The sequence below is a fragment of the Malus sylvestris genome, chromosome 17 (assembly GCF_916048215.2).
Source record: "Malus sylvestris chromosome 17, drMalSylv7.2, whole genome shotgun sequence".
Lineage (NCBI taxonomy): Eukaryota > Viridiplantae > Streptophyta > Magnoliopsida > Rosales > Rosaceae > Malus > Malus sylvestris.
Genome location: NC_062276.1, coordinates 31,289,117 through 31,310,975, shown reverse-complemented (window position 1 = coordinate 31,310,975; position 21,859 = coordinate 31,289,117). Strand labels below are relative to the sequence as shown.

The 21,859-nt window shown below is 42.1% G+C and overlaps 2 protein-coding genes, 1 long non-coding RNA gene and 1 pseudogene across 3 annotated transcripts; 2 read left to right on the top strand and 2 right to left on the bottom strand.

Moving 5' to 3' along the window:
* The first annotated feature begins 139 nt into the window (after window positions 1-139).
* Window positions 140-757, top strand: LOC126611510 (polcalcin Bet v 4-like). The gene has a single exon (XM_050279816.1). It carries the CDS (start codon window positions 261-263, stop codon window positions 516-518), a length of 258 nt encoding a protein of 85 aa, XP_050135773.1. The 5' UTR covers window positions 140-260; the 3' UTR covers window positions 519-757.
* Window positions 758-1,896: 1,139 nt separating this feature from the next.
* LOC126611503 (probable serine/threonine-protein kinase PBL7) lies at window positions 1,897-4,947 on the bottom strand. Its single transcript, XM_050279802.1, has 6 exons — window positions 4,009-4,947; window positions 3,667-3,924; window positions 3,404-3,576; window positions 3,235-3,314; window positions 2,979-3,126; window positions 1,897-2,483 (listed from the first exon to the last, which is right to left on the bottom strand). The coding sequence occupies exons 1-6, from the start codon at window positions 4,598-4,600 to the stop codon at window positions 2,130-2,132; spliced, it is 1,605 nt and encodes a 534-aa protein (XP_050135759.1). The 5' UTR covers window positions 4,601-4,947; the 3' UTR covers window positions 1,897-2,129.
* A 1,522-nt stretch (window positions 4,948-6,469) lies between these two features.
* Window positions 6,470-21,630, top strand: LOC126611969 (uridine 5'-monophosphate synthase-like; annotated as a pseudogene).
* On the bottom strand, window positions 14,824-15,991 carry LOC126611515 (uncharacterized). Its single transcript, XR_007618880.1, has 3 exons — window positions 15,851-15,991; window positions 15,103-15,675; window positions 14,824-15,004 (listed from the first exon to the last, which is right to left on the bottom strand). It is a non-coding gene; the product is annotated as an uncharacterized LOC126611515 (long non-coding RNA).
* Window positions 21,631-21,859: the final 229 nt, after the last annotated feature.

Below are 21,859 nucleotides of genomic sequence, written 5' to 3'. Positions count from 1 at the left end.
AATTCTTTTTCCTTATTTGGGTAAAACTGTTGAAAGTTTCATAGGCAAGTATCCGCAACTCATTTTCAAACCCCTAATTTGAAGGACTACCTTACCCTTTTAGAAAACCGTCTCTTTAAGAACCAAACTTTTTATCGGTCACTTCATTCATTTATCGCAGAACAATATTTGCTTTTACATCTCAATTTCACATTCATTAATCATCAAGAAACCAAAACTCGACCTAGAGAAAACACATTTTGATCTAACCATTGTAAAAAATGGCTGAAGAAGATCCTAAAGAAAAGGCTGATCGAGAGAGAATTTTCAAGCGGTTTGACACCAACGGCGATGGCCTAATTTCTGCAACCGAGCTAGGAGATGCATTAAAAACACTAGGCTGTGTTCAACCAGATGAAGTGAAGTTTATGATGGCGGAGATTGATACAGATGGTGATGGCTTCATTTCGTACAAGGAGTACTTGGATTTTGCTCTAGCTAACCGTGGTTTAATTAAGGATGTTGCCAAGATATTTTAGTGGCAATGTTCATCTTCAATTTTATTAATTTGTTTATGCCATTCTCTTTAATGTGTTGTGTGTTTCTGTTTTAATTCAATTTTTCTTGAATAGAAATGATTTGGTAGTTGGACTGTAAACTTCTTATTTTCCCATACCATACATATGGTACCATTTGTTTAAGTGTACACATGCCAAATGATATCTTGGTATATTTATTTATTTATATATGAGTTGTGCTCGCAAATGAGAAACTGAAACACATGACTTTGAAACTATGAACACATGCTTTTAATCACTTAAACTGCAAACTCCACTTTATAATTATTTTCATATATTTTATATAGGCAAAAAAAAAAATTACAAGTTGTTTACCATAATTTTCATAAAAAAAAGAAAAGAAAACTAAATGTTGTTTGCTTGTGTGTGTGTGTGTATATATATGTATATATAAAATGCATATGACCCCAAATTCAAGTGTACATCGAAAAATGTATAGGAAGTCAATGTATCTACATATCATGTTACATGTGCATGGACGTTAATTTTATTTATTTAGAAAATGCTGCCTGTAAATGGCAAAATTTGGCTAAAATTTGGCAATTGGCCAATAAAATCACGTTTGATGTGACACTGTAACCAAAAACCAGACCACATGTCCTATTTATACCATAACCAAAAACCTTGAGACTTGAATTAATGGCACGTCAAATATCAAATGTTCCAGCTAATTGCCATCAAGGATCAAATGTTATACACCATCTCTAAATGAGATACTAAATTTTAAGTGAAACGCTACGCAATCAAATTTGAAGGTAGGAAGAAATTTCAATCAATATGTCAATTCTATTGTCAAATTAGGCATTTAAGAAAAGGTGTTTTCGATTAATTTTTTTTAAAAATATTTTATTGTGTAGATCTTGTTAATCCACAAATTATAAATCTTGAAATTTTATTTTAATTAATTTATTTTTAACATAGGTCTTATAGATAATATTTGTAACAGAAAATATATGGGCTGAAGGAAGAGAAAATCTGATATTGTCACAACAGCCATCAAATTAACATTTGACATTTATTTTTTGAAATCTCCATCAAAGATGCTCTTAGAAGTTAGCTTTCGAGTTTCAAGGCTTAATGGTTGTCCAACAAGATGCCATAACCTTCTTTGCAAGTGAGATTTTTGAGTTTAATAATAGCTTCAGTTTTGGAGAAATAGCCATTGTTCAACGAAAATCTTAAAAATCATGTCTAACTCGGGCCAGTTTTCTTCTTACGAAATCTCTCAAGCAAACGTGAGCTGCAAGCGTCGTTCTTCGTACCATTGTGAAAAAGGTATTCATAATGAACTCACCCTCCACGAGATTCGAAGCTATGATATTTCGCTTACAAGTTAAGATGACAATGACACAAAATTTTTAAACTAAAAAAAGAAGAAAAATGTGTTACAATTTTCCTGTTAGAATAGTTGGATAGGGACAGGTACATGGAAGATATATACACAGCAGACTCCTATTCCTACCTACAATATCAACTCTCGTACTCACTTCTAGCATACCACTCTGTTCAGAGTTCAAGCAAGCAACAACAAATCTAAGAACTGAAAAATCCAGATAGTTCCGGTGCAATGTATCAACAAGCGCAAAGGTGATCATCGTCTTCAAACTCGGAAACTCCTAGCATAGCCAAAGCTAGGTGATTCTGCACCTCGCTTTTCGTTTGCTGTAACTGAGAATGACAATCAATGACCAGTCCACTCCCCAGAAAACTAGGCCTCTTCCTCTTGGAAACGATACATTCTTCTTCACCTTTAAGTATTGCCATTATCTCACAAATGCTCGGTCTTCGGGATTCTTCACTCGTTATGCAGGCAGCTGCAGCTTCAATCATCCGGGCTATTTGATTTGAATTTCTCGAAGTGCATTTTATATGTGGATCAAGCAGCTCCTCAATAGCTCCTTTCCCTTTACACAAGAGGGGCTTTGCCTGATTAAAAACGGAAGTTGACACGTGTGAGTTATAACTTATAGCAACCATACATCGTTCATATTTTAAACAAGAAGTTTTGGTGGCTTTCACGAAACACCATACAGAGGGTTTACAGAATGATTCAAGAAATTTGATTCTCAGAAAGTGATGTGGTTGGTAGACAAAACCCTCGCCAAGCAAAGTGTCTATCCAAGGGAGTAAGCAACCCGATTGAATGAATGAATGTTCTTAAAAAAGTTTATAATAAACTTCTAAGGAGACGTGGGTTAGGCCAATTAGCCAGGATAGTGTGTCTTCCCCTTACACCTGTGTTTGAATCCCACTTCCTATAAATTAGATTAGAATAGAATATCGCTTTGTCATAGAAGAATAAGCTATTACAAGAAAAGAAACTATGTCGAGCATGAGAAGCAATCAAGGGCCCATCAATTCACCATCACATAGTAAAAAAAGAGCTAAAGGCACAAAAAGAAGATAGAAAGATACACCTACCCATAGAACCAAGTTTTCTTCTCCTTGTGGCCTTCTTTCTTCAATCGGCTTCCTACCAGTTATCAATTCCAGCAAGACCACCCCAAAAGCATACACGTCAGTTTTATCGGATATTTTCCCGTGCTGGAAATACTCAGGAGCCAAGTAACTGCACACGCCATTTAAAAATTGTGCAATGAATAAAAAGAAATATCTTTATGGTACAAGCAACAGGAAAAAAGTGTTTCTTTATGGTCAAGTTTCCTCAAGATCATACCCAAATGTTCCTTTGACAGTTTTGCAAAGGAAAGGGACGGAAGGTGCGGAAGTCCAAGTGGCTAATCCAAAATCACATAGCTGCAAGCAATGTCGATAAACCGCAGTCAATCAATCAAAAGATTCAATTTCAAACCAGAATGAAGTCCATAAAATTGCTCTCCATTTACCCTGGCAGTTTTCTTGGACGAAAGGAGAATGTTCGAGGGTTTGATATCTCTGTGAACAATACAGCGTTCAGTTCCATTATGCAGATATGCAATTGCCTCAGCAATTCCAATAGCAACCTTGTGCCTTACGAACCAAGGAAGTGTTGCAGAGCCCTTAACTCCCCTCTTTTTCTCTGCAAATGTGTATGTGTCATAAATCACTAAAAAAACTCACCAAATTCAAATCAAATTCGAGTTCAAAAGACCGAAGCAAGAGAACTCACCATGTAAATGACACTCCAAGCTTCCCCCGGAGACATACTTATAAACCAAAAACAAACCCTCCTCTGGATCGATGCAAAATCCCGCAAGAGGTGTTACATTTGGGTGGTGAAGAGAGCTAGAAATCATCAGCTCTCTACAAAATGCCTTAGCAGACTCTTTATCTTCCTTGTCTAATCGCTTGATCGCCACAGCAGTTCTCAAAATCCCAACTCTGCCTCTAAACACACAGCTCAAAGCTCCTCTCCCTAAAACTCTACCTACCCAGAACAACAAATTCCATTACAATCTCATACAATAAAAGATCAAATTTTGATTCAAACAAAACAAACGCATTTGATTACCTTTCGAAAAATTACGAGTAGCTGCGAGAATTTCACCGTAGCTAAATCTGATCAGCGTGTGAGCCACTGGGGATATGCTCCTCTCCAACGACTCAAATCTCCTCCATTGCATCTCTTTAGCTTTGGATTCAGACAACCCATCTCCCAAATTCACCATTAGAACCGTTGCAGCGTTTGAGGAGCTCATGTTCATGGATTCCAGCTCGACCTGAGAGCAGAAGCTGAACCTGAAAGAGGAGTGAACCGATTGGGGATCGGCATTTGCCAACTCCGCCCCACACCCGCCGGACTCCGCCAGCAGCCACGCTTTGTTGTGCTCTAAATTTATCTTCTTGTTGTTGTTGCTGCTGTTGCCGCCATTGTTGCCGTCGTCATCAAATGGGGTCTTCTGGTTGGTCGTCCTCCGGCGAGGAGGTGGGAGAAAGCAGGCCAGACCAAGCTGCCTGAACATTTTCTTTACAAGGGTTTTGAGTCTGTGGTCATTGTAGTAATGGTGATGTATGGCTAAAGAGGAGGAAGTGTGTAGAGGAAGAGGAGGAGGAGCATTGGGTGGCTCTCTGGAGTAGGTGAAAGTGCCTGGTGAGTAGCCCATTTTTAAGCAGATCTCAATGAGTAAAAGCACACAATCCCAGAAACAAGAGAGAGAGACCCACAGAAAAGGTGAAAGCTGCTTTTGCTTGCAGGGTAGGAGGGAATTTCCAAATGAATGTGGGTGGACAGAGAGAGAGAGAGAGAGAGAGAGAGAGAGAGATGGAGTATCAGAGACAGCAATGTACTATAACAAATGGGGTTTTTTGGATTAAAGAAAGGTTGGATTAGAGTGCGAGAAAGTGCAATCTGTGAAAAATATTTGGCAGGAGAGAGACCGACTGACTCAGAGGAGGAAGGAGTGTGGGTGTTCTTAATTTTATATGGTTATGGGGTCGCTTGCTTACTTTTGGGATTGTTTTTTCCCTTTACCAAGAAAACAAATGGCAATTATTTTAAGTGGGGGGAGGGAAAGCGTGCGTTGATCCCAGAAAAGAGAGAGATTCTTTCTGTTCACCCTAGTGTGGACAGCCAGAATTAGAGGGGGGCTCGAAAAATCGAAAATCGAAAAAAAAAAATTGAATCGAATATTGAATTGAAATTGAAAAAGACCAAATCAAATGAAAATCAAACTGAAACTAAAAAAATCAAATTGAACATAAAATTATTGGTTGGGTTTTAGTTTTAGTGGTTCAAAAAGTGAACGGATATGTAAATTAATATTTTATTTATTTATGTTGGGCATTTCTTTTTCAAGCGCAATTTCCAATTAACCATTAACCTAGTTTCAATCCAAAACTAGTTAAACCCAACTTGAAGCCCAAATATGTTGAAAGAAACGTAACTAAACAAGTTGCCTCTATGAGATCAAAAGTTCGTGCATGTTAACACTTTCTCTTTTACTATTGAACCATCAATTTTTTTTCTTGTTAACTACTATGAAATACGGTTTCATTTAATTAGATTTTAACTAAACCTGCAAAGTGAAATCGAACCAAACCAAGCTACTAGTGGCCCATTGGGTGTTGTTTGGTTCGATTTGGTTTAGCAGGTTTGGCTTCCATTCAGTTTTGGACAATATAAAGATTTGAAGGATAAATAAATTTGAAAATATGTTTAAGAAGTGAACATTTTAGTTGGCTTGTAAGCCTTTTGATTATCTAAAAAGTAAGCACAGAAATTATGGTAATAATGGCTTGAAAGGGCCTATGAGTAGGGAATGATGAAATGATTTGTGAAATTTGTGTGTGTTAAGGGTGAAATGATTTGAGAATTAAAATTAAGAACAAATGAATAATGAATAAATAAATGATTCCAAAAAAGATTTTGCACATTGGTGACCTCCCAAATACCATCCAACAGCAGACGGCCCAACTTGAGAGCCCAAATTAGCTATAGGCTATAGCCCAACTTCTTCAGGGACTTGGGATTTGCCTACCACAACTTATTGATACATTAAGGGTTGATTCGGGATTGTGGTACTTTAAAAAAAAAAAAAAAACAGTTTATTAAAAAGTGTTTTGTAAAACAAAAATTTTTTTTTTTAAACTACTATCAATTAAAGTAGAAAAGCAGAGGTAGTGTCTACCATGCTTCTAAAAAAAATACTTTTTTTTCTTTCAAAATATTGTAATCAATGCTCATTTAATGAACTTTTCAAATGAAAAGTATACTCCCACATGTTTTACAAAATTACTATTTTTGTACCTACATTATTGTCTTTGACAATTATTATATCACATTAAATATTATTTTTTTAGTCATTTAACATATTCAAAGCAATTTATATAAAAATTTACCAAACACTCAAATACTATTTTTTTTATTAAAAGCACTTTTACAAAAAAAGGTTTACCAAACATTTAACAACTTTATTTTACAGCTGTATATTCTCACAGCAAAAGTAGTCCTCCGCCGCCATCGCCTTATCAGAATGGCGTCTTTGCTGTCTACCGAGTCCCTCATCCTCAAACTCCACGAAATCGCCGCTGTCAAGTTCGGCAACTTCAAACTCAAATCCGGTATCTTCTCCCCAATCTACATAGACCTCCGCCTTATCGTATCATACCCCTCCCTCCTCAGCCAAATCTCCCAAACCCTAATCACCACTGCCCCATCATCGACACGCTACGACCTCATCTGCGGTGTGCCTTACACCGTCCTCTCCATCGCCACGTGCATCAGCATATGCCAAGACCTTCCCATGCTCATGCGCTGTAAGGAGGTCAAGGACTACGGAATAGCCAAGGCTATCGAATGCGTCTTCAAGCCCGAACAAGTCTGCCTCATAATTGAGGACTTGGTTACAAGCGGCGCGTTGGTTTTGGAGACGGCTGTGCCCTTACGCACCGCAGGGCTGAAGGTCCAAGACGTCGTCGTTCTCATTGATCAGGAGCAAAGAGGTAGGGAGAATTTGGAGGAGAACGTGATTCGATTGCACTCGCTGTTTCGACTGAGCGAGATGGTGAGGGTGTTGAAGAAGAATGGGAAGGTCGCGGAGGATATGGAGGGGATTGTTTTGAAGTTTGTGGAGGTGAATCGGAAGGTGGCCCGCCGCCGATTGTTTCAACAAACGTAGAGAAAGTTAGGGTTAAAGGTTTGTCGTTTGAGGAGAGAGCGAAGGTGTCGAAGAATCCCACGAGGAAGCGGCTTTTCGAGGTGATAGTGCAGAAGCAGAGCAATCTATGTGTGGCTGCCGATGTTGGGACTGTCAAGGAATTGCTCGACATTGCTGAGAATGTGAGATTTTCTTGGAATTTTTTAATTTTCCCTGAAAATTTATGAAAGCATCTGCTGATTTGAACTGTATCGTTGGAGACAAGAAGTTGACCTCTTTGATGCACGTGGGCGTTACCAAGAAGTTAGACTATGAACTGCCATGCAGGTTTGGAGATAAACGAATGTTACATCATACGGATGAGGCCAATTTTTATGACACGAATGAGATTTCCAAGTATACGTTGTAACTGTTAGATTTTCGGTCAAAGATACAAAGATCAAGATCTAATGGTTAAACACCTCAGAGTATAGAATGGTGGATCATCATAGAATTTTTTGATACAGATTCGAACTAGGGAGTGGGGGATAGATGAATATCTATGATTGTGATGGTTACTGATGGTATACTCTATACATTTTGTTTGTACCATACTTGACCAATCCCGAAACTACCGAGCACCAGCCAACGCTATACTGTCAAGGACCCAGAAGAGTTCCCCTCCGACCAGGAGGCCAATCACTACTCGACACGTGTCAAGATTAGAAGCCAATCAGAGCGCAGCACGTGTCAACATCAAGAACCAATCATAACATGACACATGTCAATGTGACAAAGCTACAAGTTTTTCTATAAATAGGGGTCATCCCCCCACAATATTGGCTAATGCCATTTGTGTTAAATCATTCACAAGAACTCACTAAATTGAGAGCTTGATCCTTTGTACTTGTGTAAGCCCTTCACTACTAATAAGAACTCCTCTACTCCGTGGACGTAGCCAATCTGGGTGAACCACGTACATCCTGTGTTTGCTTCTCTGTCTCTATTCATTTACGTACTTATCCTCACTAGTGACCGAAGCAACCAAGCGAAGGTCATAAAACCTGACACTTTCTGTTGTACCAAAGTCCTCGCTGATTTTGTGCATCAACATTTGGCGCCGTCTGTGGGAAACGACACTTATTCCTACTCTCTTCAGCTGTGTCAAGCTGGTTTCTATCATTCGTACACTTTCTTTTGACCAGGCATCCCTCTCCAACATGGGAAGCGAAGGAAGCCACAACACACAGAATGACACCCCCCTTGCACATAGTGCGAAACAACGAAAGAAGGAAGGAAAACGAGTTCTTCTTCAAGCTAAAGTCGATGAGTTGGAAGCTCAGAACAACAAGATAGCAATGAGGAATGAGGTCCTCCAGGAGCAATATGAGAAGCTCTTCGAGACACTCCACGAAGCTAGGCAAGCTCAGACACGCGAGCTTGTTGCCCCCGTGGAAGTCAACCATCAACTGGGTGCCCTCCAACATGGAGGGTCACATGCATTCGACATAGATATCCCTGATAGGGAACAGATTACCCCTCGACTTGATAATCAACATGAGGCTTCTCTTAACCCAGTTGCTTCGACCCGAACCATGAGAAGTGGAGGGAGACACCTCTTTGCTGAAGGGGCAGAAGGATCGAAAGCCGTCTTTCGCGATTGTCGGGATTTCCTGAAGCAACGTCGAGAGAATTCCATCCATATAAGCTCAAAGATTAATGACCCAAGGATTTCTGAGAGACTCGGTCCCCTGCCACGGCCCAAGCCGGCCACCAATTTGGGGAAGGGGCAACAAGTCCTAGAGAGACATAAGGGTACAGGGGACTCAGAGGTGTTCCGACAGACATACCCTGGAAGCCAGTACAGCGAGTCCAGGGAAAAATCACATGCCCTTGATCAAACCTTCCTAATTCCAAGAGGAGATGGAGATTTACGAAAGAAAGCTCCAGTGGCACATAACTCCGCTCAGGACCCCCTTGTCCTACAACTTCTTGAGGAAGTAAACAAGTTGAAGGCTGAACGTCAGGCTGAAATACCTGACTGGAACCAACCCAGGCCTGGCCCTCTTACAAGGAGGATCCTCAACACCCCCCTTCAAGCAAAGACAAAGCAAAAGCTTGGCTTGCAACTTTATACTGGAAAAGAGGACCCGATTGAGCACCTTAACCTCTTTGAGTCCACCATGGCATACCGGATGCACACCAACGAAGAGCGATGTCTTCTCTTCCCCTCCACCCTCTCTGGCGGAGCTCTAAATTGGTATTGTCGTCTTACACCTGAGACGGTAGACTCATTTGAGGAATTGAGAAAACTATTTGTTTCCCAACACATTTTCCAAACCGATCGCTTGCACTCTGCAAATGACCTGTACACTATCCGCCAGAAGCCAGACGAGTCATTACGTATGTATGCTGGCCGCTTCAGCCATGAATACTCCCGGTGTGCCGAGGCAGACGACAAGACTGCCCTCAAAGCCTTCACGGCAGGCCTACGTGATTGTTTCTTTAAATACATGATCAATGCCAATACTTGGAAGACTTACTCTGAGGTGATGGCGCATGCTTATAACCATGCCTCCGCCGAGGCAAAGACATATCAGGAGAAACCCCCTACAACCATCCTTTATCAACAAGTGGGAGGTGGAAGCCAGACTCACCTAAATGAGAAGACCTCGACTTTCCAAACAGCAGTGGCACCTCCCCATGCCTTGCATAATGCTTCGCCGAATCAACAGACATATCAATTTCAAGGCAAGAGGAAGGATTTCCATCCTCACCACTCTCATTTCAGTAAAAAGAGTAAGGGACACTATCCCGATAACCAAGGGTATCGCCACAATAACGCTCGCCCCCAGGCAGTCAATGCAGTGGGTCAAACCCGCGTCAAGATACCCCCTACCCCAAGGTATGAGACATACACGCCCTTGAATGCCACATGCGCGGCCATTTACCCCAGCATAGCTCACCTGATACCAAAGCCAAAGCTGAGGCACCCAGATTACACGCCCCCGAATAACGCGGGCATGTTTTGTTGCTACCATGAGCATAACGGCCATGATAGCAAGAAATGTATCATCCTCCGTGATCGTATTGAAGCTTTGGCACGAGAAGGAAAAATTGATCAATTCCTCCTTCACCCTCAAAGGGATAACCGTAACCAACGCCAGGTGAATGTCATATATTCCATAAGCGGCGGCACACCCATATCTGAATCTTCCAATAGGGCCATGAAAAACAGTGAACGAATTCTGAGGCCTGGTCACCAAGTGTTTCACGTGGAAGACATCAGGGGAGGGAAGTATCAAAAGCCTAACTGGGATCCGATATGTTTCTACCCTGAGGAAGAAAGAGGCATCATCTACCCTCATAATGACCCATTGATCGTGGAGGCTCACATAGCCAACTTTGATGTTCGACGAATCCTCGTAGACACAGGGGCTTCGGTCAATATCATGTTTGCCGAAGCTTTCAGGGCACTCAGTGTAGCTGAACACTTGCTCGATCGCTCGATTTCTCCTCTGATAAGCTTCTCCGGTGATATCGTGCAACCCTTAGGGAGCATACATTTACCCTTTACTATTGGTACAGGCCCTTACACGGCTACCATTACCACTAACTTCCTAGTGGTTGACTGCCCAACGACATACAATGTCATCTTTGGGCGCACAGGCATCAATGATCTCAAGGCTATGGTATCCACGCATATGCTGTTGATGAAATTTCCAACCCCCCATGGCAACGGCTACATCAGAGGAGATCAGCTTAGTGCACGATCATGTTACAACACTTCAGTTAAGCAACAACACTTGCCCGGACCCAAGGAAACCCTGTCTGTACATGACCAAGTCACAAAGACCAGCCTAGATGAAGCGAACTTGGATCTTCCTGATAGCAACAATCAACCCGATGATCCTCGAGATGACTCTTTCACCCAGCAAGCCCAACCTGCTGAAGAGTTGGAGAAGGTACCTATCTCAAGAGATTATCCAGATCGCATGGTGAAGATTGGCACCACATTGTCACCACCCCTTCGGTTAGCATTGATATCTTTTTTGAAAGAGAACACTGAAGTCTTCGCCTGGTCATACGAGGACATGCCAGGCATCTCTCCCGATGTCATCTGTCATCGTTTGAGTATTGACCCCAAGATCAAGCCGGTGAGACAGAAGCGAAGATCTTATGACGCTGAACGATACGAGGCAATGAAAGCAGAAGTTGAAAAACTCAAAGGCATAGGCTTTGTCCGCGAAGTCAATTACCCGACATGGGTAGCAAATGTGGTCCTTGTTAGGAAAAATCCGACCAAAGAAAGTCTTTCGCTTCAAAAGGTCTTGTGGAGGATGTGTGTTGACTACACCGACCTAAACAAAGGGTGTCCGAAAGATAGTTTCCCTCTTCCTCTTATTGACAGGCTTATAGACTCTACGGCAGGGTGTGAGCTCTTGAGCTTTATGGACGCTTATTCAGGATACAACCAAATCCTCATGAACCCCTCAGACCAAGAACACACGGCCTTCACTACTGACAGGGGACTATATTGCTATAAAGTCATGCCTTTCGGCCTAAAGAATGCAGGAGCAACTTATCAGAGACTGGTCAATTCAATGTTCGCCGAACAAATTGGGAAGAACATGGAAGTTTACGTTGATGATATGCTAGTCAAAAGCAAACATGCTGACCAACACATCACCGACCTATCTGAAACTTTCACCATTCTAAAGAGGTATCGAATGAGGTTGAACCCCAACAAATGTGCCTTCGGCGTGGGCTCTGGCAAATTCTTAGGCTTCATGATTAGCCAACGAGGCATTGAAGCTAACCCTGAAAAGATCAAAGCAATCCTCGACATGAAAGAGCCAATAACTTCAAAAGACATCCAAAGCCTTACTGGCAATGTGGCAGCCTTAACCAGATTCATCTCTAAGGCCACAGACAGATGTGCTCCTTTCTTCAAAGCACTCAAGGGAAATAAGAAGTACATTACATGGACGGAGGAATGTGCCAAGGCATTCAGGAACCTCAAAGAGTACATGAGTAAAGCCCCTCTGCTCTCCAAACCAGAAGTTGGTGACACTCTCATCATCTATCTATCGGTTTCGGCTTCAGCAGTCAGTTCTGTTCTTATTCGAATGGACAGTGGTGTCGAACGGCCCGTCTACTACGCTAGCAAGGCCCTACAAGATGCGGAGACACGATACTCCAACATTGAGAAATTAGCTCTAGCATTGGTCATGTCTGCTCGGAAACTTCGCCCTTATTTCCAAGCACACGCCATCATCGTGCTTACCAATCACCCTCTTCGACAGATACTCCAGAGTCCTGACACGTCTGGGCGAATGATCAAATGGGCGATAGCATTGGGTGAGTTTGATATCTCCTACCAACCAAAACCAGCCGAAAAAGGTCAAGCAGTAGCAGATTTCATCGCCGACTTCACATATCCTGTTGACATTGCTTCTACAGCTGAAGCGGTAGCTTCTACAGCTGAAGCGGTAGCTTCATTACCATCGGAAGCTCAGAAAGTAGAATCAACGACCTCAGCATGGAGTCTGTATGTTGATGGCTCATCCAACCAACAGGGCTGTGGAGCGGGACTAGTCTTGACTACGCCCGACAAAGTAGCAATGGAGTATGCTCTTCGTTTCAAATTCAAGGCATCAAACAATGAGGCCGAGTATGAAGCTCTTCTAGCAGGATTACGTTTGGCCAAACACCTCGGGGTTAAACAAATTGATATTTTCAGTGACTCCCAATTAGTGGTCAACCAGGTTACCAACAACTTTGATGCTAAGGACAGCTCCATGGCAGCATATCTTGCGCAAACACAACTTTTGCTCAAGCACTTCCACTACCAGATCACCCAAGTTCCTCGAGCGGCAAACAGTCATGCAGACGCCCTGGCTCGCCTCGCCTCAGCTGTGGAAGACAAGATTGGAAGAAAAATTCATGTCGAACTGTTGGCAACACCAAGCACCATGGCCGCAGAAGTATGCAACTTACAACAGGGGGATAGTTGGATCACCCCGATCTATAATTTCCTTGCTCATGGCACCCTCCCAAATGATAAAGTCCAGGCTAAGCAAATTCGATACAAGTCTACCCGCTACCTGATCATCAATGATCAACTCTATAAGCGAGGTTTTAGCCTCCCATACTTAAGGTGTCTTACGCCTGCCGAGGCGGAAATCGTCCTTCGGGAAATACATGAGGGAGTCTGTGGAGATCATGCTGGATCTCGGTCCCTAGCACACAAGACTTTTCGCCAAGGATATTACTGGCCAACACTCCACCAGGATGCCATCAAAGTATCCCGCTCATGTGACAAATGTCAACGATATGCAACTATTCCTCATTCCCCTCCAGAGCCTCTTACTCCTATGATCAGCCCTTGGCCCTTCGCCCAGTGGGGACTTGATTTGATCGGCCCAATGCCGGCAGGGAAGGGCAAAGTCTGTTACGCAGTCGTTGCAGTGGACTACTTCACAAAGTGGGCCGAAGTAGAACCCTTGGCAACCATTACTGAGGCAAAGATAGAAGACTTCGTGTGGAAGAACATCCTTTGTAGATTCGGCATTCCCAATGCGATAGTCACTGACAATGGGCGACAGTTTGACAACAAGAAGTTCAGGTTGTTCTGCTCTAAGTTCAACATCAACTTATGCTTTGCCTCTCCAGCTCATCCCCAGTCTAATGGACAAGTTGAGGCCATCAACAAAATAATCAAGCGCACTTTGAAAACCAGCTTGGACAAAGCTAAAGGCTGTTGGCCAGAATTTGTACCCCAAGTTCTTTGGTCATATCGCACTTCATATCGGACTTCAACAGGAGAAACTCCATTCTCACTTGCCTTTGGCACAGAGGCGGTTGTCCCTGTTGAGCTCGAGCAAGCAACATTCCGAGTCCAGAACTACATTCAAAGTGAAAATGACAAACAACTCACCCTCAACTTGGATTTAGTCGAGGAACACAGAAACCAAGCTCACTTGAGGAATGTCGCCTACAAGCAGCGCATCTCCAACTATTATGACTCTAGGGTCAAGCCTAGTTCTTTCAAAATAGGAGACTAGGTCTTAAAGAAAAGATTACTCTGCGACAGAGTCCCGAGTGAAGGCACACTTAGTCCAAACTGGGATGGACCGTATGAAGTCATTGGCATCAGTCGCCCTGGCTCTTACACACTTAGAAGCTCCGATGGCAAGACCCTTGGCCATCCATGGAACGCTGATCACTTGAAGTACTACTACAAATAGACTCACGATGTACAAGTGTTGAGCTATAGCCGTTCGGCATCCTATGTAATGAAGGCCATTTGGCAATGAATTCAATAAAGAGGTAATTTAGCCAACTCAGCCCTCACTCTTTTACATTCATAGCAAGCGATGCCGGAACCCTTCTCAATCAGAAAGCAATCCGTCTTCCACAGTCACTACAAAACAAGCAAATGAAGACCGTGTCAAGCGCCAAAAAAAAAAAAAAAAAAAAAACAGCTTCATCCAAAAAGCTTCACCCGAAAAGCTTCACCTTCAAAGCTTCACCCACAAAGCTTCACCTAAAAAGCTTCACCCAAAAAGCTTCACCCGAAAAGCTTCACCTCCAAAGCTTCACCCACAAAGCTTCACCTAAAAAGCTTCACCCACAAAGCTTCACCCAAAAAAAAACTTCACCCGAAAAGCTTCACTTAAAAAAGCTTCACCTACAAAGCTTCACCTAAAAAATCTTCACCTAGAAAACTCCCTCTACATACTTTCATCTACAAAGCTTCACCATCAAAGCTTCACCTCGAAAGCTTCATCTACAAAGCTTCATCTACAAAGCTTCACCATCAAAGCTTCACCTAGAAAGCTTCATCTACAAAGCTTCATCTACAAAGCTTCACCATCAAAGCTTCACCCAGAAAGCTTCATCTACAAAGCTTCACCATCAAAGCTTCACCTCGAAAGCTTCATCTACAAAGCTTCATCTACAAAGCTTCACCATCAAAGCTTCACCCAGAAAGCTTCATCTATAAAGCTTCACCATCAAAGCTTCACCTCGAAAGCTTCATCTACAAAGCTTCAACACCAAAGCTTCACCTACAAAGCTTCAACACAAAACCTTGCTCCAAATAAACAAATTTTGTTCACAAAACCCAAGATGCCCTTGAACTTGTACAAAAACACTTGGGTAAACATAAACATTTTTTGTTTTACACCCACAAGGGCCCAAAATTTTCCTTCTTATTTATTCACTTATATATGTTCCCAAACATATTATAATAGATCCAACAACAAGCCAAAGTCCCAAGTTTCATAATGGACAAAAGTACAAGCAATTCATCAATAATGAAGGTGCTACAAAAATTGGAATCTGCCCCAAAATAGAAATCCAACCCAAGAGACTTTTTCTCTCTCTCCCTCTTCCGCCTCCTTTCATCTATCAAATTTCTGCAACCTCTGCTCTTCTCCAATGGAGCTGAATTTTGGACACCCTATAGTTCTTGAGCATATGAACAACTTTCAAGAAGGAACCATTTCTGTTTGAGCGACGGAAATTAAAGTGTTGAAGCTCCAAACATGACAGTCGGATTCTTGCAGATTTCGAAGCTGCTGTGATGTTTCGAAGATCTGGAAATATTTAACCATTAGTTCATTCTGAAGTTTTGGTATGTTATGAAAGAGACGATGAGGAACAACTTCAATGAAGAAAGCATGCCGATCTGAACAATAGAAAATGGAGTTTCGAAGCTCACAACAAATCTGACGGGTTGACAGAAAAATAATAACCAGTCATTCATCATACCTGGATTTCTGGAGTTATACTGCTCCGAGGGATCTCAAATTTGGATATGTTGTAGTTCACGAGCTGAGGAACAACTTCAATGAAGAAAGCATACCGATTTGAACAAGAGAAAATGGAGTTTCGAAGCTCACAACAAATCTGACGGGTTGACAGAAAAATAATAACCAGTCATTCATCATACCTGGATTTCTGGAGTTATACTGCTCCGAGGGATCTCAAATTTGGATATGTTGTAGTTCACAAGCTGAGGAACAACTTCGATGAAGAAAGTATGTTGATCTGAACAAGAGAAAATGGAGTTTCGAAGCTCACAACAAGTCTGACGGATTAACAGAACATGGATGAACAGTTACTCATCATACTTGAATTTCTGAAGTTGTACTACTCCGATGGATCTCAAATTTGGATATGTTGTAGTTCACAAGATAAGGAAAAACTTTCATGAAGACGACTTTGCAATCTGAGCTATAGAGAAAGGTGTTATCTTGCATCCACTCAGGCTGATTAGTGGAAACGAAAAGCAATTCCACCAAAGAAAAGATGAAAAAGAGAGAAAAGCTACTAATTGCACTTGATCTTGTCTAGTCAATAGCATGCAGCATCAAACACACAAAAGTTGGAAATATTTTTAGATAAAGCATATACGAATGTGTGACATCGAAACAATGATTCGTTACTTTGACAAATTAGTAACACGCGAGACACCTCATTCGGCAACTCTCTTCGCCTGAAGACTTGGGGGACTCCCACCATATGCTACTGCACCTTGATACTCGGCAGTCTCACAACCACTCAGTGACTTGGATTTTTCAAGTCTCCAACCGAGAAGTTTTCCTCACTCGGGAAATTAAGGGAACACTACCTCAAACTACATGCTTCACTCACAAAGCTTCAACAATACAGGTTTCAACAAAAGCAAAAATTCAAAGAACTTTATGAAGAAGGCTTTGGTGTATTTAACACAATATGTTGAAATGAAGCAAAGCTTATTTATTAATATTTTCGATAAGCCACAAATATGTACATATACATGAGTCAAAATAAACAAACAAAAGGGAGCCTTCACAAAGGTTGCTTAGGGGAAGTCTCAGCAGTCGGTAGAGCCCCAGAAAAAGAAAGCACCGGAGGGTGGTTATCCGGAGCCTCAGTACTTGACAAAACCCCAGAAGGAGGAGGCATTGGAGGTTCATCATTTGAAGCTTCATTACCAGGTACAGCCCCAGAGGACGAAGGCAATAAATGCCTTTGGAACAAACCCACAAATCGCTGATGATCAAGTAAAACCTTACCATCAGATTCCTTCATCTGGTCAAGCTTCCTCTTCATGTTTGTAGCATAGTCATGGGCGAGCCGGTGCAACTGCTTATTCTCATGCTTGAGCCCTCTAATCTCCTGTTTGAGACTCATCGCTTCAGCAGCCAATGATTCAACTTGGCGGGTTCTAGCAAATAGGCGTTGGGCCATATTAGACACAGAACCTGCACACTGAACACTAAAAGCCAGCGAGTCCTTAACAGCCAACTCATCAGACCGTTTGGAAAGTAGTCTGTTATCTTTGGGAGTGAGAAGGTTCCTGGCCACCACTGCAGCGGTCATATCATTCTTCATCACAGAATCCCCAACGGTAAGGGGACCAGTAGGGGATATGAAGGATGGGCGCCATATGTTGTCTGGAGAAGGCGTGGCTGTCTCTTCTCCAAGGTTCAAGTCAAAACGACGGTCGGAGGGTCCAGACATTTTCAAATGTGTTGAAGAAGGAAGAGGTCAGACAAATCAAGATCTTAGAAGTGCAAGAAATGAGCTTCTACTGGTAGAGATTCAAGTGTGCTGTGGAACTTAATGTCAGCCTCTATAAAAATCTGCACTCGACGGAGCTTCAGAAATCGAAGAGGCGTTTGCTTTCTCAAAAGCTGGGCTGCTCAGAGACCACGAGGGCCGATCTCAGAAATCGAAGAGGCGTTTGCTTTCTCAAAAGCTGGGCTGCTCAGAGACCACGAGGGCCGATCTCAGAAATCGAAGAGGCGTTTGCTTTCTCAAAAGCTGGGCTGCTCAGAGACCACGAGGGCCGATCTCAGAAATCGAAGAAGCACCTGCTTTTTCAGCCTCGTCAGCACCTGTCACATGCACAATCAGCTTTGCGGAAATTACGGGCACTCTGTCGAAGATTTCTGGTGAAGTAGAAAGCACGTGAATCTTACTGTTCAATCACCGCTCTCCATATGCACCATCAACTCCTCGGGTACCACATATAACTTTGTCAAAGATCTCTGACAAAGTTTAGGCACGAGAATTTCGAAGTTCCAGCTACCCTACTATTACTCATAAGGGTAAAGGAACAGCACCACTGCTTGACAACTGGAAAGTCCCTATGTGTGTCGACCTCCGTGTTTTGCGGCAAGACAGGTTGGCAAGAACGTCCAACCTTTACTCACATTCGAGAAAAGACTCCCAACATAATTACTTTCTAAAAAACCGGAGTAGCACCGCTTTCCGAATCTCGAGAGTCAGATCCTCGACGGGATTGCTTGTTCGAAAACCGAAGAGGCACAACTCTCAGAACTTCGAGAGCCAGATTTCCTTAGATAAAGCTTGTCTGTAATCTTCACACGTAACATCAGCTTTCCAGATACCACATACCACTTTTTCAAAGTGCTCTGACAAAATTAAAACACGTGAAGCTGGCAGCTCCCACTACATTGCTGTGACCAAGAAGGGTAAAGGAATAGCATTACTACTTGTTATTGGGAAGTCCCTATATACATTGACCTCCCTCCTCAACGGACAGAAAAACCTGCAAAAATGCTCAACCCTTTCTCGCATTCGAAAAGGCACCCTCAACATAACCTCTCGAAATACTCAGCTTTATTTCCCCCCGATAATGCCTCAGCAAATAAGCCACACCAAGAACAAGAGTATCTCATATCATCAGGGTCGAAAGCAAGAGTATCCCATATCATGCTTTCTCCCTGTCTTTGTCTTTGTCCTTGTCCACACCTGCAGGACAAGGAGAAAGAGAGCAGTCAGTCGGAACCTGAAATCAAACCTCCAATTTGGAACTGACTGCCTGGAGCCTTTGCCTGGTTGCTTACTTAGCATTGCTCTCGAGTACTCATCCTCAACTGCTGTCAAGGTCACGAATTCCACCGGCAAATACCTCATGACAGTTGATCAGATATTGGCTCTTTACACTGAAGCTGCCAAGCGTGGATGAGTCACTATGAAGGAATGTTCTGAAGGACCATTTAAATGCAAAGGTTGCACACCACTTCTGCCATGCAAAAGATTGAAGCAGAAGGTTCAACGGTGAGCTGAAACAGATCACTACAGCACGACACCTTTCCATACCACATTCATTATTCCGTCAACAGCAAAAGTATCCCATATCATCAAGGTCGAACATACTCTAGATTTGATGGACTTGTTTTGACCCTCAAATTTTTGAGTCGGCCTTATACTCTGAAGGGCACCAGAAAACCCTCCAGCACAGTTCAAGAATAAGCTTGTGGAAAGTTACTTCTTGAAAAGCAAAAGTATCTCATATCATATCTTATCCATTTGCTTCTCCTTATCCTGGCAGTTGAATGAGAGACAAGGAGAAGGAGAACAATCAACCGGAAGCCGAAGTCAAACCTCTGATCCTGGGTTGCTTACTTGGAAGTTTGACTGCTTACCTTGTCTGTCACCTCTTTCGGCAGATCTCCTAGCTCGGCGACTTGGGGGACTCCTACTATAGGGTTTGTATCACACTTGACTAAGCCCGAAACTACAACTAAGCTTCAAGTGAAATTGATACATTACCTTGTGCGTCAACATCAGCTAAATACACCATTCCCGGATGGAGGAAAGGTACTTCCAGAGAAGGGCAGATGAAGATCAGACCACACTTCGGTACTTAGAAGTTTCGTGATTACTCAAGGGATTGGATCTTGCAAGTCCCCAACCGAGGAGTTTCCCTCACTCGGGAACTTAGGGGAGCACTGTTTGTACCATACTTGACCAATCCCGAAACTACCGAGCACCGGCCAACGCTATACTGTCAAAGACCCAGAAGAGTTCCCCTCCGACCAGGAGGCCAATCACTACTCGACACGTGTCAAGATTAGAAGCCAATCAGAGCGCAGCACGTGTCAACATCAAGAACCAATCATAACATGACACATGTCAATGTGACAAAGCTACAAGTTTTTCTATAAATAGGGGTCATCCCCCCACAATATTGGCTAATGCCATTTGTGTTAAATCATTCACAAGAACTCACTAAATTGAGAGCTTGATCCTTTGTACTTGTGTAAGCCCTTCACTACTAATAAGAACTCCTCTACTCCGTGGACGTAGCCAATCTGGGTGAACCACGTACATCTTGTGTTTGCTTCTCTGTCTCTATTCATTTACGTACTTATCCTCACTAGTGACCGAAGCAACCAAGCGAAGGTCATAAAACCTGACACTTTCTGTTGTACCAAAGTCCTCGCTGATTTTGTGCATCAACACATTTTAATGCAGGTTGGGCTGGAGATATGTTTACTGAAAACCCATGTTGATATATTGCCCGATTTCACTCCAGATTTTGGCTCTAAACTTCTCTCGGTATATCTCTAAACTCATTTTTTTGCAATGTACAACTTGATATTAATTATGATTAATGACTACTGGTTCATATGGATTTTATAATTTCTTGATGGCATTGATATGAATGTTGCTGCAGATTGAGATAGTAAATTGTTATCTATTCTTAATTGCTGCTTGAGTTTTAGTTAAATCAAGCAAAGCTTCCGGAAATTGTGAAGTTATAGCTGACATGTGCCTTGTCCAATTGAAGATTGCAAAGAAACATAATTTCCTAATTTTCGAAGATCGCAAGTTTGTAGACATTGGTAACATAGTAACAATGCAGTATGAAGGGTGAGGTTCAGGCTCAGGCTCATTTTTTTCTTCTTCTTATTTTTCTTTATGTTAGTATCATTTCTCTTCCTTTAGCTTCTCTGTTCTTCTGTTTGCAATGGTATATTCCATATACTCGATTAGGCTGATATTGTCAACTGTCATATAATATTTGGTCCCGGGATAGTTGACGGACTAAAGTTGAAGGTTTATGCAACTTTGAATTGATAGATCTCTCTGCATTAATTTTGCTCAGATAATTCATTTTTCCTAACTGTTTACTACTTTTGTACTCTATCTCTCTCTCTTATAGGGTTTGCCATATGGTAAGGGCCTGTTGTTCCTTGCTGAAATGAGCTTAGCCGGTAACTTTGCAAAGGGAGATTACACAGTTGCCACGGTGAAGATTACGGAGGACCATTCTGATTTTGTGATTGACTTCATTTCAGTTAATCCAGCATCATGGCCAAGGGCACCCGTAAATCCAGCTTTCATCCAAGCAACTCTTAGAGTGCAATTGGTGACTGGTGGTGATGTTCTTGGCCAGCAATATAACACTCCAAACTCTGTAAGTTTACTATATACTGCACTACTTTCGTATTGGTTTGGCAACCATAACTTGAGAGATTTGATGTTCACACCATTCTTCGAGGGATCGCTCAAATGGGCTTTTACATCACTTGTCTATATGTCGACCTTCATTTTATATTACTATACTCTTTTATTAGCCAACCTTGTGCCTAAAACAAATTTTGTTCCAGGTTATCTATGATAGAGGTAGTGACATCATAATTGTGGGTCGTGGAATCATAAAAGTCGTAAACCCTGCTGAAGTCGTTCGTGAATACCGTTGTCAAGGTTGGGATGCATACTTGGCTAAATGCAGCAACAACATCTAAGATATTTGTATTAGGTTGGCTCCCCTGTTTCACTCATGTTTACATTATTTCTAATTAGCGAAGAGTGAGTGAATTATGATTCACATGAATGAATGTGTGGTTTTGTGAAACCAGAGGATATGAGGTTTATGGTATTACTGTCTTTTTGGTAGTTTGAACAGGGAGCCATTACATTCAGAAGAAAATAACTAATATCATCATTATCTGAAATTACATCTATCAATTGACA

What these genes read in the sequence shown, in the direction of transcription:
- LOC126611510 (XM_050279816.1), top strand. Translation starts at nt 261, where the DNA reads ATGGCTGAAGAAGATCCTAAAGAAAAGGCTGATCGAGAGAGAATTTTC.
- LOC126611503 (XM_050279802.1), bottom strand. Translation starts at nt 4,600, where the DNA reads ATGGGCTACTCACCAGGCACTTTCACCTACTCCAGAGAGCCACCCAAT. An exon ending in ACTGTCAAAGGAACATTTGG is followed by an intron (nt 3,127 to 3,234) that starts GTATGATCTTGA and finishes TGGCGTGTGCAG; the next exon opens with TTACTTGGCTCCTGAGTATT. An exon ending in AAGAAAACTTGGTTCTATGG is followed by an intron (nt 2,484 to 2,978) that starts GTAGGTGTATCT and finishes GTTTTTAATCAG; the next exon opens with GCAAAGCCCCTCTTGTGTAA.